The following is a 16,376-nucleotide window of genomic DNA, read 5'->3' as shown; positions in this document are numbered from 1 at the left end:
AGGACCTTTATTACATTCTTAAATCCACATATTGTATCCCCATTGTACAACAATAACACTTTACTGTGTTAATAGCCTATTAGGCCTTATATCCATAACATATCATAAATTATTTCTTATTCAAATCTATATTGATTCAATAATAATAATCTTATCTTATGAAAATATCATAAACAGAAGGATCATGACAAAAGAGAAACGTTTAGGGAGACATCTTTAAAAATGCTCTTAAAAAAAATAGAATTACATCTCTCCAAGACAAAAGGACACTAAACCGATGAGAAAAACAGTACAGATAAGGATAAAAATGAAGAAACAACAGATCACAACAAAACCAACACAAGATTCAGAGGTTAAAATCCATCTTTTATATTCATTATACTTTTATTTTATTTTTATTGTTTTTATTCTATTTCTTCTATGACAGAAACTCAAAAGTCTTGCGATAATGATATTAGACAGGGGTAAAATCTTTGATACTTCTGTGATCAAACATTCACAAGAACATGTACTGTACACAGTGATCAAGGTTTTAAGGTCTTCTATCTTGGTGCAACTTTGTGTCTTGCTAGACTTGAAGACACTGTAAGACCGAGAGCCAAGCTATCTCCCTGAGTAACTCTAAGCGGAAATGTCCGTCCAAATCTAAAGAACTGCTCCCAAAACTTGCGTTAGTATAGGACACTTTGTGGACAGCTTTTAGCTCTGCAAAATTACATATTATTTCTTTGAAATTAACATTTAACATTCTAGGACGCTAAACACAAAGCGTTACACTTTGTTACAATCCTCTTCTGCCGTAGAAACTGTCATCCCCCTCGTATCAGTTAATACTTGATCTGTGTAGACGTTGCTGTGTATTAGTTATGCAGAGAGTCGCATCATCTCTTGTGCTGCACGCTTAACTGTATCTGTGCTGGAGTGCTTATGGAAACTAATAAACCATCATACAGGGCAACCAGGGCCCACTAAACTGAGAAGAATGGGAAAGACATTATTGCACAGTCCCACCATGCCACTATCTTAAGCACCCACAAAAAAGGTTCATACCCCTTCATACTATGTACGATCAGTAGAGTATGGAGAAAGCACTGTTCCAGCAGTGCAAAGTCAAACATGGCTATGATATATTAAATAGAACTAGACATCCAAGGTCTGTAATGTGATTGTCTCATTATTCGAAAGGTAGTAATGATAATAATAGTGTTTACTCTGATCAAACTATTCATTTCCAGTAGCTTGTTTAAGATCCCGGTAGAATGAGATTTTAGAAATCCAATATGTCCCCCTCACTTTGAAGAACTGATTAAACCGTTTCATCCGGACGCACCCTTGCCTGCCTCTCCAGAGACCTGACTCGTGATAGATCTCTATCTATGTAGGAGCTTCCTGGATCTCAAGGAATGAACTTACTGGAAAGCTGTGCGTCGCCAGGAACCATGTAGTGTTCTCAATGTTAAGTAGATCAACAGAAAGAGGAGCCTGCGAGCTGAGTCTGTCCTGGTTTAAAAGAGGGGAATAACATTATTTAAGTTCACTATCCTTGAACTTTCACTGCAAATTGTTATTTCGAAAATAGCACTCTAATATGAATATAAGGATACTAACTCAGGGGGGTAGCTGATGGCTCTGTCAACCCTTTGCTGTGCCATGTAGTGTTTAAAGAGGGTGAGGTAGTAAGGGAGTGGGCTTAGGAATAGATGAAACTATTCGCTCATCAGAACACCTTTGCCGTCTGCGAGAGCGCAGGGGTCCTGAGCCCAAAGGAAGGGGGATGACCGTAAATCCCCCGTCAGTTGATGGTCTGAGCTTAAATAATACCGTTATCCACTTGTCCGCCCTCCAATCTTTGCATCTCATCCATGTAGATCGGGAGTTTGGTAAAGTGTGTTTCTGTCTGTGTAGTTGCTCTCGCTTTTCTTTAACTCTCCAGTTCCTCCCCGCATGCCTTTTAGTTACTCCCAAAATCCCTTGGACCCACTGGTTCTTCTCACAGTGCCAAAGGCTGTGAGCAGGGAGGAGGGAGGGGGCCTGAGGCGAGAAGGTTCCAGCAGCTCCTCCAGTAAGTGAACACGTAACACCCCACAGTGGTTCAGCTTCCCAGCACCTTGTCCATGTAGCTTATCTGAAGCATCTCCCGTGTCTGATGTTTCAGAGACGGCTGTCGAACCCGTAAAGTCTTGTGCCGAGCCAGAGTTCGTTTTGGATCCTAACAAAGGACTCATAATAAGTGCTCATGATCCACTGGATTTTCTTTGAAGCGAGTTCAATCATTTCCTCCCAGAAGCGCACGGTACGGTTAGGCAGTATCTGTTTGAGAGACCTGAGAACAATTACTACATTGCCATTGTTTGTTTCTCTGTCTATCCCTCGCTTTCTACCTGAACTCATGACTACTCTGATTTGACATGATTATATAGGTGTATGTACTGTATATAAAAAGGAACATGTGAAAATACAATACTTCTGTGATTCTTCACTCTCTCTCTCACTCTCTCTTTCTAAGTGGCATTTGCAAAAGGGAAAGGGTATTAGGATTGAGGTCGTTGATTGCGTTAAAAAAATAAAGAGCTCACAAATATCAGTGTGTGATGGTGTGCTGGTAAAAGTACATCAGCATAAGTGCTATGCTTTGTGCTATGTGTGCAAGAGTTTGTAGGTGCATGGGGGCAGACACGTTGGGTGTTTGCCCACGGTTCGCTTAAAAACCCTGCCTGCTTATGAGTTTGATCATGGTCCCTTTAAACAGTTTGTTCACGAGATACAAAACTGCAAAGTATGGGCGCTACCAAAAAAAAAATTAAATGAAAAAGCGCATGCACTGTTACTACAATGAGATTTGAAACAGGCGTCATTACAGCCCATCTCAACAAAATGGGTCAGGATTATAAGTATGTACATTCTGGGGCTGTGCTGAACGGTTAAGGGGAGAAGGGATACATTCAACAAATAGCTTACAGGAACTGTGAGAACTGGGAAAGAAATCAAACTTATTCTAGAGAGGAATTTAACTCGATGGGGAGGTTTTACGGTCTGCCTCATAAAAAAATATTTTTGAGAATACAAATTATGTAGGCTACTATAGAACCATTTCTTCGAACTCCCTATAAAAAAATAATTAGGTAGCATGTACTGAGTACCTCAGCAGCACCTGGTGTTAAGGTGAAGTTAATTGGACTGGCTTGGAGGTAAGCTACTCCATAAGGGTGGGAGCTGAGAGGTGGGAGGAGTGTGTCCTAAAGTGTAGCGTGCAGGATTGTCACTGAGCTGCTGGTTGGTTTTGCTTCTGCTGGATGCCACATTTCTCTCTCCCTCCCTAAACCTCAACGTCTATTTGAATCACTCTCTTCGGCCCAAGCAGCCTTAACCCGCGGTGGAGTCTGGGAAGGTGATCTCACTGCCAAAGACCTCCCTGTACAGAGGGGGAAAGGTGTACGCCGTCTCCGGGTGAACAAAACGGAAAAACTCCAGTTTGTCGATGTGGAGGTTGCAAATGGACTTCATTATGGGAAGCTTAGACACCATCTGAGAAGGGAAGATAGGAAAGGAGAAAATTAATGAAACGGGAGAAAGATATGCCAAATAAACCTGTGTTCATTTTTCATATTTTTTCTGAATATTTCTGTTTTCATTTGCAGGATGAGGAAGAAAAACTCACTTAATACCCATAATCTATTGAGAAAAAGTTACAACTGCCTCAGGTTCAAAGTTTATTAAAAAGCATTATGGCATAATGAGAGAAAATAGGATGCTCTTTATAGAAAGACCAAGGGCCACTGAACAAAATTACAAAATTGGGTATTACGAATAAGTAGGCAACGTCATTATTTCGTGCAACAAAAAACACTTAAATTCAGTGAATTGATACAGCGGCGCTGCAGGCTCTGTACCTTAGCCAGTTTCTCCTCGGCGGAGCTGCCCCTCTGTAGGCAGCGCTGCAGAGCCACGTACACCTTCTCCTGCAGCTTCTGGACCTTCTGGACGTCTGTTAGCCAGGGGCGGTCTGCAAGGAGGGGCGGTGACATAATTGGGTCATTCACTTGATACCGCTCAATGAATATTCCTATTCACATCATGTTACAGAGTTGGAACATAAGCTTTACAGTGTTTAAATGTCTATGAGGAGAAGAGGGAAGAAGTCGTGCACTTTTAAGGTACCAGGGGCCATATCTTATGCCCAAGTGCAAGGGCAAATCTTTGCTAGTTTCTAGCACTCAAAATCAAAAATTTTCTTCTTCTTTTAATTACCACTGGGTCACTGAAACACGTCCTTTGATGTACTGACCCAGTGGTAATTAAAAGGGGTGGAAAATAGATTTCGAGTGCTAGAAACTAGCAAAGATTTGCCCTTGCACTTGGGCGTAAGATATGGCACCAAGTGTATCCAGTCTGGTGGCCAGTCGAAGTGTGTTGCATCAATTTAGTTAGAGTGAAACTACTGTAATGGGGAGGAGCGAAGCCCCTCACAAGTTTGATGCAGAACTCCGGCTCCATGCTAATGGTTATACCATTCGGTCACGGAAATATGATCATTTCCGAGTTTATTCAGCACTGGGATTCGTCCGGTTGACTTGGAACGGCATCTCACCTGGTGAGAGCAGCACAGCGGCGCTGAAGAGGGCCATCTCCTCTTCAGAGAGTTGTGTGCGGCTCAGGCTTTTCGCCAAGTCAAACACCGCATTCACAAGGTCATCACAGCCTAGAGGGGAGGGAACAATGCCATCAACAAAACAGCAACTGTATTGATTTTGACACGGAATATGGAAACAGATGGACAGTTGAAAATCCGTCTCACTAAGTTGATGTGTGTGCACCTACATGCGAGTGCACGCGCGAGCGTGTGTGTGTGTGTGTGTGTGTGTGTGTGTGTGTGTGAGAGAGAGAGAAATTAGAAATTAGAGCACTATTCTTCCCCAAAATTCTACACAAATATCAAGAATTTGAAACACAATCATAAAGGGACAAACTCAAATACCTGCTAGGGGGGGAACCAAACTGCTGCATACTGGCAGCTAAATATCTGCCTCCTGCCACACCCTCAGGGACATCCAGTGAAACACCACCAGCTTTTCTTTTCTCCCCCACCCCCCCTGTTGACGGGTTGTTGTTGTACTTGTTGAACGATTGTCATATTTAAGTTATAATGCCCCATTTATTAGGGTTTTCAAATGTATTTGTGATTCTACATATTGTACATTTATTATAATTTCCTTATTCTTGTATTATTGTTAATATGTGTGTTTGCTTTGGCAATATAAGCACTGTCTTTTCATGCCAATAAAACTAATTGAAATTGAATTTAATTGAATTGAGAGAGAGAGAGAGAGAAATGGAGAGAAATTGAATGATGGAAGTAGTGACTGTGGACTCACCGAGAGCTTTGAAGAGCTGAGCACTGGCGAACTTTCCATCAAAGAGCAGTGTATCATTGATGGGATTGTAGGCCCGACACATGCGGATGAGGAGAACATCCATGCAGCCTAAGGACCAAAAACATCAGAAACATTAAAAGCGGCACACAGGCAGAGGATGCTGATCACACAGGCAGAGGATGCTGATCACACAGGCAGAGGATGCTGATCAGCGAAAACAACATGAAAGAGTGCTGAGTGAGTGGAAAAACAGGGCGGGGCCACTGTTTGAAAGTAGAACAACCAAGCACCTTTTGAAGTCGTTCTCTAGGCATGTGATATTTAACCTCTGTAACCTGAGGGTATTTCACATGTACTTTCATACAAGAGCTGCTATTGTCCTGGAACTGGAACTGTTTGCAAATGATTCAACATACAGATTATAGTTGTCTTGCAGCATAGCTGACTTTGCTGGAGGCGTGTCTCTTGAAAAAGCTATTGACTGATTGTCAGTCATATGACTAAACACAATGTGCATAATGTCATGTGGTGTGGTGTGATGTGATGTGGTGTGATGTGATTGGATGCCACAGTGGAACACTCACCTGCTTTGAGGAGGATAATCTGATCATTCTGACAGAGGTCCATGAAGCCGGTGATGCGCTTGGCAAACTCGACCACATACTGGATTGCGTTGGTGATGTGAGTGGCACATTGCTGCCACATCACCTCAGCAGACTGAGAAGAAGCAGAGAGACAGAAAAATACTTCAGAGGCTGTTATGAGATTTTTTTCCCCCCCATCAGCTCAGCACACATTGTATTCAATGCTGACTTGACAATGCTGATTGTCTTGTTGTGCGAGTTGATTTCCTTCTAGGGACAACAAAGACTTGCTAAACCCAACAATGTTACATGTTTGCTACATCTCTCTTAGAGATATGAGCTATAACCTTGAAAGGCGACTGGCGAGACAGAAAACCTAGCAGCAAATGATAATTGTATTGGATTGGATTCACAAACTTCATTGTGAGAATGCATTATGGTGTATACAGTATGAAGGTCACACTTTTATTTTGTTTTTGGAAACTTGTTCTAGACTTTGTGCAACTGATTGTTGTTAAGTGTAAAATTTGGAAAACATTCCTTTCTGAACCTTGTACAAGAGAACAACTAACAGGGCAAGATGAACATATATTTAGTAATGCGAAAATATATTTTTTGTATTGTGTGTGATTGGTGTGAATCCCTGTTGATAAATTTAGACTGTATAGAGAGCAATTCACAATGATTGAATGTGTCATATTTCGAATTACGGTGGGCAAGAATTTAAATGAATTTCTGAGCATTTAATTCTCCCAAACAACCTCCATAATGGAGCATTTGTATAAATTAGGTTCTTCTGTCATATCTGTGAAAAACAATATTAAAATAATGTGTGGATGAAAGCCACCTGTACCTTGGTCTGGTGTGAACGCGTCTCTTCAGGGCTGTACAGCGTCCACGCCATTTTCTTCAGCTCCTCTGTGCTGTACTGGCTGGTCTCCATATGCGACTTCACCACATTCTGGGTTATACGCTCTGCACAGGGGGAAACATTTATTAGATCTCTATCAAGATCACTTCTCAACTTCTTCTATGACAAAGAAGACATTCTATTTTTTCACCTTTAAAGTGCGTTATGTGAGATCCACATTATATATGACATTGATTTAAAGTAAAAGAAAAAAGAAAAAGAACAGTGATTATAACAGTGTGACCTTCCAGTAGCAATCATAGTAATGCAGTATTGTATTTCAACTGACCTATCTCCAGAAGGGAGCAGCCTTCCGGCAGGGGGTTGATAATGGCATGTGAGAAGAGTCCAGAGTCGTGCAGCAGCTGGTACTCATGCTTGATGTAGTTTCCGTCTATGAAGTCCAGGTTGGTCTGTTCTGGTGAACTCTGAGAGGACGAGCTGCTGCCTGCGCTGCCGCCCAGCATGTCCAGGTTACAGTACTCTCTGTCGCCCTCTGGGGTCAGCGGCAGGTCGAACAGCAGGCCTTCCGGCAGTGTGGTGATGTCATCCAGGTCGCTGAGCGTGGAGCTGGAGCCTCGGCTGTAGGCGCGCTCGTGGACCCCCATGTCGCCGCTCTCCTCGCGGGCGCTGGCCGCCGCGCACTCCTGGGACTGCTGGTGCTTCTGGACCTCGGCGTACAGGCTGTCGCGCTGCTTTTTGGACATGCGACCAAACTTCACCGCTGTAACAGGAGGGTGTGATGACAGTTTAACAATCAAGCAGCTTATATGTTATGAGTCAAACATGGATTAGATAACCGTCTGTTGTGATGAATGAAAACCAAGAGGTGGACAGACTGAGTATAGGTCAGATATAAATAGGCAATACAGTCCCTTATGAACTCACCGTCGCGGCTCATGCCCAATGCTAGGCACTTCTGCAGGCGGCAGTGTTGGCAGCGGTTTCGGTTGGTCCGGTCAATGAGACAGTTCCTCTGTCGTGAGCAGGAGTACATGGCGTTGTTCTGCTGGCTGCGTCGAAAGAAACCCTACATACAGAGACACATGCACAAAATACTCAATAATATCCAGGAGGAACAGTGTCTAAATGCAGCTGGACTGGACTCTCAGTGCAATAGAGCTGAACAGTCACGTGACATCTCTTGCCCTGGAACTGAGTTTCCCATTCATTCATTTTCTCACATGACTGTTCAGATCTATAACAGAATACTTTGGTTAAAGTGAATGAGCACAATATGCCATCATTTCTAAGAATGGTGAAGTAGATGGGTGATAGCTCACCTTGCAGCCTTCACAGGTGATGACACCATAGTGGATCCCTGACGATTTGTCCCCACATATCTTACAGGGAATCACCTCTATTTGAGCTGGGGACAAGAAGAGAGAGAGACGGACACAGAGAAATCAGTGAAATAGAAAAACAAATGCTAATGTATTTATCACCAATGGGCACATCAAATGAGGTACTGAGCTCATTTTGACATTAAACCTGGAAGGTAGAATGTTTTAAAACTCAGCGGTTAGTTATAGAGTCAATTATATGCATGAATGTAATAGCGAAAGCACTTGATGAAGTGATAGTGGCTTGGTAGGTGCGTACCAAATAGGCAGCAGTAAACTACAGTGTTGCAAACAGTGTGTGAAAAGAAACATTATTTTGCCCACAGTTCAGTAGTGTTATGATAAAGGAGCATTTCCGTGCCATTTCAGGAAACATTAAATTCAACGTTTGTTTTCTAGGCCTATCATGTCGACTGTATTTTGTAGTCAATAAAACACCTCAGCCATATCAAATAAAACTGCCAGCCTGTAATAAATCAATATTTACTCAAGACAGCTGTGATTTTGAAGATTCACGAACCCAAACAAGCAAAGGCAACCACAACAACCAATTAGATTTCAAACAAATTCATTGTTTTTTCATTTAAGACTACAAGGTCCAAAATGCATCTACAGCCATATCAAGATACAGTAAGTATATGTGCATTAAAGTGATAGGATCACGGTGAACAGGAGTAAAAGGGGAAAGAACACAGTGTGTCCCATAATAACTGATAAAGGAAACAAACAAAGCTATATATTATACACCTTCTCTTTAGTGTGGATGCCTGAGCCTTCTTATCCAGGAACAGCCTGTTCTTTTCATTACGTTGTTTATCTAAGTAGCAGGGCCTCCTCAAGCCCAGAATAGCAGGTCAATTGCATTAGCTGAGGCCTGGGGTTATATAAAGTTTCACCGGCTCTCTCTCTCTCGCTCTCTCTTTCTGTCCCTCCCTGCTCCAGGGTGAACTAAATGTTAGCAGGTTAACAAAGGCCCACCGTGTCTGACGCCTCTGACTTCTCTCTATCCTGATGGCAACTCTCAATAACGGCTGCGACTGACCGTTAGCTGTTCTCCTGCAGGATTTGATTTGTCTCAGGCCCGCAGGCTTCGCGCCAAAACAATTCCTTCAACTACTTTAGCTGGGTGGAGCGGGGTATTATGTAACCGGGAAACTGTAGCAGCGGCCTTCACAGCTCGTCGGAAAATTACTGTTTCATAAAAGCTCTTTTATAAACGACTTGCAAAGCAACCAATCACACGGGTCGCCCTGTGGCGGAGCCGACATGCGTCACACACTGAGGCGAATGAGGGTAGTGACTGACATAACCCCCCAAATCATGATTTGGGGAATAAAAGGAGACAGAGGCGGGAAGAGGGCCCACTTTCCTTCCAGTAGGATATGAATATGAGTCTTCTTGTGCAGTGTGTTTCTGCTGGATAGAATTTCTTCTGACCTACGAAAAGCAACTAAGGGAAATAAATAAATAAAGGGCAGTGGAAAAAACCCTCTCTGTCACTCCCTTCGCCGGTCGCTCGCTCACTCTCCAGCGCCTCTCCCCCTCCCCTCACCCTGTTATATAACTGCCTTCTGGCCGCATTCCATGAACACACTCATTCAAAGGAGGTTGCCTCGGCAACGCCGTGACAATCCTCCCTCGCCCTCCTCCGCTCCCATTGGCTGGCGGGCGAGCGGCTTTTGTCTCTGACTCGCCGTCTCACCTGCCAGTCAGCTGGAGCAGGAGCTGTTCCACTGACACAATTTCCCATTCAGCAATGGGGGGGGGGGGGGGGGGGGGGGGGGGATTGGGGGGCGCGCTTCGGGTGGCAGCCACGCAGAGGACGCAATCTGATTTCTTGTGGGTTTTAAGGTGGAACCAAATCTGACTCCGTCTCTCAGTGAAGGGAGGAGCTCTTGGTGTGGAGGAAAGCGACCCAAGGTTTGATCACTGAAAGATTGATGACTACTTTAGGCTGGTAGGGTAACACTGCTCTACTATATAATTTACAACTTGCATAACATCTGGGGAATATTTTCAACAACAAAACTCCAAGTACTCCCAGTACAGTACAGGAGGACACGTAGAAGAAACTAATAGGAGCTCTCAACTTGTTGCAGCATGTAAAGTATTTGAGTGAAATTTCAGCTGTGTTTAGAGCTAGACCATCAATCTATTTATACTCTGCTGCAGTCGGTTGGCCACAGATCCCTTCTCCAGCTTCTGGTCTACCATGAACTCAAAGTCAAAGTTAGTTACATAAACCATCACATAACAAATCACATAACAGCTCTGTGACTCATATCAATTGGATGACAAATCCTTTTCAAAAGAATGTTTCTCACATGAAGCTAATACATTGACACTGTGTAGAGCAGGTGTTGAAGTAGGTGACGTGAAATAAAGGATCGAAACCTTTAATTTGGGGAATTTTGCATTCTTGTGACCTTTACGCAATTTGGTCAGTGGGTCAGGGATGTTTGTTTTGGTTGGTGTGAAGTCATGTCATTTTACTGCATGGGTGTAGACAATGATTCCTTTATTCTCATCGGCTATGTTTAGCGGAGCACGATTGGACTTTGTTCTGAGAATTTGTTTTTAGCTCTGACCAGCAGCTCTATAAGTCACTCTGTCGGTTGGTCAGTCCACAAAAAGTTCACCATCCTTTAGCAGCGACCGTTTTCGCCCTAGGAGGCTGAAATTTGGCATGGAGGTCAAGTGTGTGTGTGTGTGTGTGTGTGTGTGTGTGTGTGTGTGTGTGTGTGTGTGTGTGTGTGTGTGTGTGTGTGTGTGTGTGTGTGTGTGTGTGAAGGTTAAAAGGGGGGCCGTGGGGGGCAGTGAGGGACTCCTCATAATGTGGTCGCAGATATTTCTTTAAGTTTTTACACAAGCCAGAAAAACAGCCTATTTGTGTGTGCACTGTTCCTATGTTCCCAAACTGGGGTAGGTGTACCCCTAGGGCTACTATACGTGGAGGCACAACAGGGGGTACTTGAGAGAAAGGGGAAAATGGAAAAATCTACGAATAAATCAAGAAAATAAAATATAAAAATGAAATATGAAATATGAAAATAAATCTGCTTAGGAGGTACTAATTGCTCTTTCACTTAATTTCTTATTTTGTAATGTTATATTCTTCAAAAGGTGGGTTATCATTTATTGATTCCATCATATGCTATGGCTTTCTCTTGCATATATGGTGATTTGATAGTCTTCTCTGTGTCAGTGTCTCAGTTAGTCAATCTCTGTTGGTCAGCACTTTCTTCAATACTGCTGTACAGACTTTGCCCTCTTATCCTATAGGGAGACTTTGCCCTTTCATCCCACCTCAAACAGAGTCCCAATGTCCTATTTGCCTTCACATGTACCTGCCATACTGTATGCATAACCTACATGGCTTTCAGAAGGCTGGAGGGGTGTCATGTATATACAGTATACCGCTAGTATATTGTGCAATGTACTATTAGGGTGCCTCAAAGTTGTCAGTTACTTTGTTAAATATAATGCTCTCTGTCTCGACACCTACTGCATGTTCTCTAAACAGCTTTATGGACAGTGATAATGTTTATTTATTTTGTGTCCCTGCAGGTGAAGCTGACCATAGCAGAAGTCTATCACGCATCTATCTTGCATTTTGTACTGCAGGAGTTAATGACATGTATTTTGTTTTGAAAAGTACCCCTGGATAGAAACAGTGTGTTGCAAAAGTTTGTTTAATTTTTTTTTTTTTTTTTTTAATTCCAAACAAATTTGTCTTCAACAAATAAGATAAAGCGCAGGAGGTCTGCTGTAAAAAAAAAAAAAAGAAAAAAAATCTGACTTGTCTACCTCTGTAATTGGGAGCCTGGGGATTATCTATCAAATGCCTGTTTTCAACTGCCGTCAAAATATTATTTTAGATCATTTTGATGTTTGGAACATTTTTTTTTTTTTTTACTCTTTTCCCCACGTGTGATGCAGTATATTGTTTAGAGTTTAGATTATAATAATGTAATAATCTGAAATTTTTCGGACAGGCTAGAAATTCAGCATATTCAGTAATTATCTGAAGTTCTACTCGAGACCAGCTTCACACAGCCTGGAAGAGTGCAGCACCATAGCTGGGCCCAGCCAGGGCAAGATACTGACACTGGTTGCATGTCTTATGCCTTCCAGATGGATATGAAAAGTAGCTTGACATCATGTGCAGAGCACTCAGAGATACTGATCTGCTATTCTGTTGTTTTCACCCGTCTCTATATTGTTTTGTTCCAGCTGTGTATCTTATGACACACTGATGCACCGTGTATTAAGAAGAGCACATTTACAATAATAACACATTAATGCCCATTGAGATTAGGTTTGCTATAGGAGACAATTGTATTTTTATTTGTTTTGCCTCCTACTTAATGCCTATGATTAGGAGTTCAAGCCTCCTGAGTCTAGAATTTGTAATATTAGTATTTACTTTTAATACATTCATTTTTGTTATAAATAACTCATAATTATAATTGAATTATTACACTATTAATATAATGAAAAATGATTAATTAGGTGACTTGATGTCAAACTATACTTAGTGAAGTCTACATAGTGATCACAAGCTATTACAAGTTAAATGTGGTCATTCCTGTGAACAAGCTATGGAACAAGCCATAATATTCTGCATACAACGTTCCTGCAATTCCCTCTTTTCCAATCAAAAAAACATGCTCAACAACAACTGCTATGCCAGCCAAGAAACTAGGCCTCAGATTCTGTGTCCGTAATCCCCTTGATCAAAGCAGATGAAGTGCATTGACTGTTCCTCGCCCAAACCCAACAGGGCCTCTGCAACACAAGCACAAGCAGACTCAGGAATTCAGTTCACAGCGTGTCATTTTGCGTTCTGCTCCCAACCACCAGAACAAATTGAGGAATATGCAACAGCAATCACAGTCACCTTCAATCAAACACAATCTCGTTATGTCTATTTACTGTACAGCTCTCCCTTTGCATGCATCCTTGGTCAAATAGATACGGCCTATCATTATGTCTTCGCCTTAAACTGCTCTTAAGGCCAAACAACTGTTATGTTATACAAAATGTTATCTTTATGTAATCGTTGTGCATATTATTGCACTCCAAAATGAACTGCGTCTGAAGTAGTCATAATACTCACAAGGGCACAGATCCATATAACACTTTGCTTGCACTGTAATGTGTGGGGCAATGCCAAGAGTCAAAGCTTTATTGGGGGGAGAGGAATCTTAGCGTCCAGTTGTCAGATAGAAGGGGCACCTTGACACATACTGTAGCTCACTGTGAACTTCCCCAGGGACTCTCTCATATACAGATAGTGGCTTTGAGCCGCCTGGGCTCAGCACACAAGTGCCCTTGGAGAGTAGAGAGCCGCCTCTCTGCTGCAATACAGCCACCTTTGATCTGCATGGGCGAGCCGCGCTCCACAGTATCACCATCAGACTCCATGGCTGCAGCACAGCATGCCTGCCATCAGCGAGACATTATTGCGCTCACGATCCAATTATAGATGGCATGAAATCTGACTGGTTTATTGATGTTTATTTATTTCAGACTGTTGCATCATTGCCGCCCAGCGTGCACTGCGAGATACTTTGCGAAATTATGTCCGTCCACGGATCAACATGTGCAGCAGAATATTAATTGCAATCCATCAGGAGTGAAAGTCATTAAGGAAAATGAAATGTTTGCGAAATGCACTGATATTCTGCACCAGCAGAGCTTATTTCTGTGTTTTTCTACAGTGCAAATTTGGCGGCAGGTCATGCTACTTATGTCTCTCTTATGTCTTCCTTCCTATCCATTATTCATCCATTCATTACCGAGGAAGACGGCGAAGGATCAGGATGATGTCATGTTGTTACAAAATCAGATTTGCAGGCTGTGACATAATTCTGCTTGATGTAAGCAACCTTAGCTGACAGAGGACACTGAGCTTAAGTGCCCTGCTGTGCTAAGCTCAGGGTGAGTGTGGGCCTGCTGTGCCGATATCCTGCTCCTATCTGAGAGCGGCGTGTTGCTCTGACATTATTACTACACCACAAAACTATCAAATCTAATTTATATTTTAACCCTAAAAGTAACACACACACACACGCACGCACGCACGCACACACACACACACACACACACACACACACACACACACACACACACACACACACACACACACACACACACACACACACACACACACACCAGTAATAAGATGCACCTTGCATCAGATTGAAATCAGGATCTTGCAGTTCAGCTCAGATCCAAGAAGTATCCTCCCGTCCCCTGACAGTGATTTCCCCCCCATTCCCCCCCCCAATTATCTCAGTAATGACGACAGACCTCAAGGACCTCCTTGTCATCCAACCCCCCCCCCCCCCCCCCCCCCACTGAATGCTGTGTAATCCTCAATCAGAAGGAACACTGGACGCCCCTCATCCCCCTCTCTCTCTCTTTCACTGGCAAGTGGCAACCATGCTGAGATACTGAAAACAAAAACACGCAGGTGCACTAACTAACCCACAGTAGCCTAATAGAAAAATAATAAAAACAAACAAACAAACAAACAAACAAATAAACAAAAACTGCACATTGAAAAATAGCCCACACAAACAGAACAAAGCAAAATAAACCGAGGTTGGTGAAAGTGCTATTATGACCTATGATGACCTATGGATTCAAAGTGATTGTTGTACATTACACATGTTGTATTACACAACATTATAAAGAATGTTCATAGGGAAGTTGAATGCAGTAAATCCTGTAGCAGACTAGCAGTTAAGCCACATTTTGGTGTGGTTTGACAGCTCTTAAATCACTCCCCCCCCCCCCCTCCCTCCCTGCACATCCTCCCTCTTACATAACCCGAGTCGCTCACCGGCGAAATAAAGTAACTACAGCTGCAACGCATTCCTCTTGTCAGGCAAAACTAATTAATGACTGCGCAAACAACCTTTACACTTTGACCAATGCTAAAAGGTATACGTGGAGGAGTATGCATGCATGCATATGCTACTAAAGAACACTAACATTTGCTACTTTTGAATATCATCTTATTTCGATTAATTTCTAAATAACTTTTAGGTTCTGTAGGATAGGTTAGCCTATTCCGTCGTACGCAAATTAAAGGTAAAGATAATTTGTATTTCATGGAAGAGTATCGCTAATTAATTGTTTGCAATCTGGCTGTTTATTCCCGTGCGCGCAATGCATGCCGTCTCCTTCGCACTTCGGACTCTGTTTCAAAGTAATGTTAGCTGTGTCCCTCCAGCATAATAACATGCAAGGAGAGAGGGGGAAAACGTTATTTAAATAAACCAAACAGGGCAAGATGTCAAAAATAAATAATAACATCACAAACTTACCTCTCATGTTGACGGCGAATGCTACTCTTCGAGTCATACAACTCCAAAATGGAAGTAGCGCTAAAGCTCAGAAATACTGAATACGATCAGATGCACACTCTTTTTGCTCCAAACAGGAGCAGTTGAAAACTGTAAAAACAACAAATCTTCATATGTTTTTTCTACCGGTTGTCCTGCATATTATACCAATCAGAAACCTGCATAAAACGCAAAACAATAAGTCCCTTTTTAGTGTGGGGTTTGCTTCCGTCCGTTATTCACTTTTTTTTTCAATTGCGCGCAGTCCCTGTGGGGCTGTTGTGGTAAAAGCAATAAAAAAGTCATGTAGCAGTTCCTCAGTTCACAGCTCTTTCGGGACTCGGCTCTCTATACTCGGCGCGTGGACTACACATGATCCTCTCGCCACTGGCCCGCCTCGTGCGTGCTCGTGCCCCCGGAGCTGAGCTGACGCGGAGGACGCGCGCCTCACCGGCCGCGCGCTTTTTTTTAAGGAGGCTCGCTCGGGGGCTCTCTCCATCGCTCTCGCGTGCGTGGGAAAGTGTGGCAGTGTGTCAGTTCAGAGTCAGACCACAGCGTGGGAATTATTCTCACCGAGCGCACCGAGAGAGCCCCTTTTAGTGCAATAATTAAGATTTGTGATGCTGTTTCCAACTGCCCCATATTAAAATAAGAAATAAACGTACAATACATTTTAGCATAGCCTAAACAAATATCACAGTAGTCAAAACATTTACCCTAAATATTACTATATTGTAAGAATATTGATAAATAAATGAAATGCAATTATCAAATACCCTAACGCAGACACCACTGTACGATTATATGAATAT

The 16,376-nt window shown here is 42.7% G+C and overlaps 1 protein-coding gene across 1 annotated transcript; it reads right to left on the bottom strand.

Moving 5' to 3' along the window:
• Positions 1-15,879, bottom strand: rorca (RAR-related orphan receptor C a). Its single transcript, XM_083647956.1, has 10 exons — positions 15,547-15,879; positions 8,150-8,235; positions 7,755-7,896; positions 7,156-7,590; positions 6,810-6,931; positions 5,957-6,089; positions 5,373-5,480; positions 4,589-4,699; positions 3,891-4,003; positions 1-3,525 (listed from the first exon to the last, which is right to left on the bottom strand). Exons 1-10 carry the CDS (start codon positions 15,581-15,583, stop codon positions 3,364-3,366), a joined length of 1,449 nt encoding a protein of 482 aa, XP_083504082.1. The 5' UTR covers positions 15,584-15,879; the 3' UTR covers positions 1-3,363.
• Positions 15,880-16,376: the final 497 nt, after the last annotated feature.

The sequence above is a fragment of the Poromitra crassiceps genome, assembly GCF_964638095.1.
Source record: "Poromitra crassiceps genome assembly, chromosome: 12".
Taxonomy (NCBI): Eukaryota; Metazoa; Chordata; class Actinopteri; order Beryciformes; family Melamphaidae; genus Poromitra; species Poromitra crassiceps.
The sequence above is the reverse complement of the archived record's forward strand: the minus strand, read 5'-3'. Positions and strand labels throughout refer to the sequence as shown.

Excerpts from the sequence above, each read along its gene's own strand:
- rorca (XM_083647956.1), bottom strand. The coding sequence starts at position 15,583 with ATGACTCGAAGAGTAGCATTCGCCGTCAACATGAGAG. Across the intron at positions 7,897-8,149 it reads TCACCTGTGAAGGCTGCAAG|GGTTTCTTTCGACGCAGCCA; the intron begins GTGAGCTATCAC and ends CTCTGTATGTAG. Across the intron at positions 7,591-7,754 it reads ATTGGGCATGAGCCGCGACG|CGGTGAAGTTTGGTCGCATG; the intron begins GTGAGTTCATAA and ends CTCCTGTTACAG.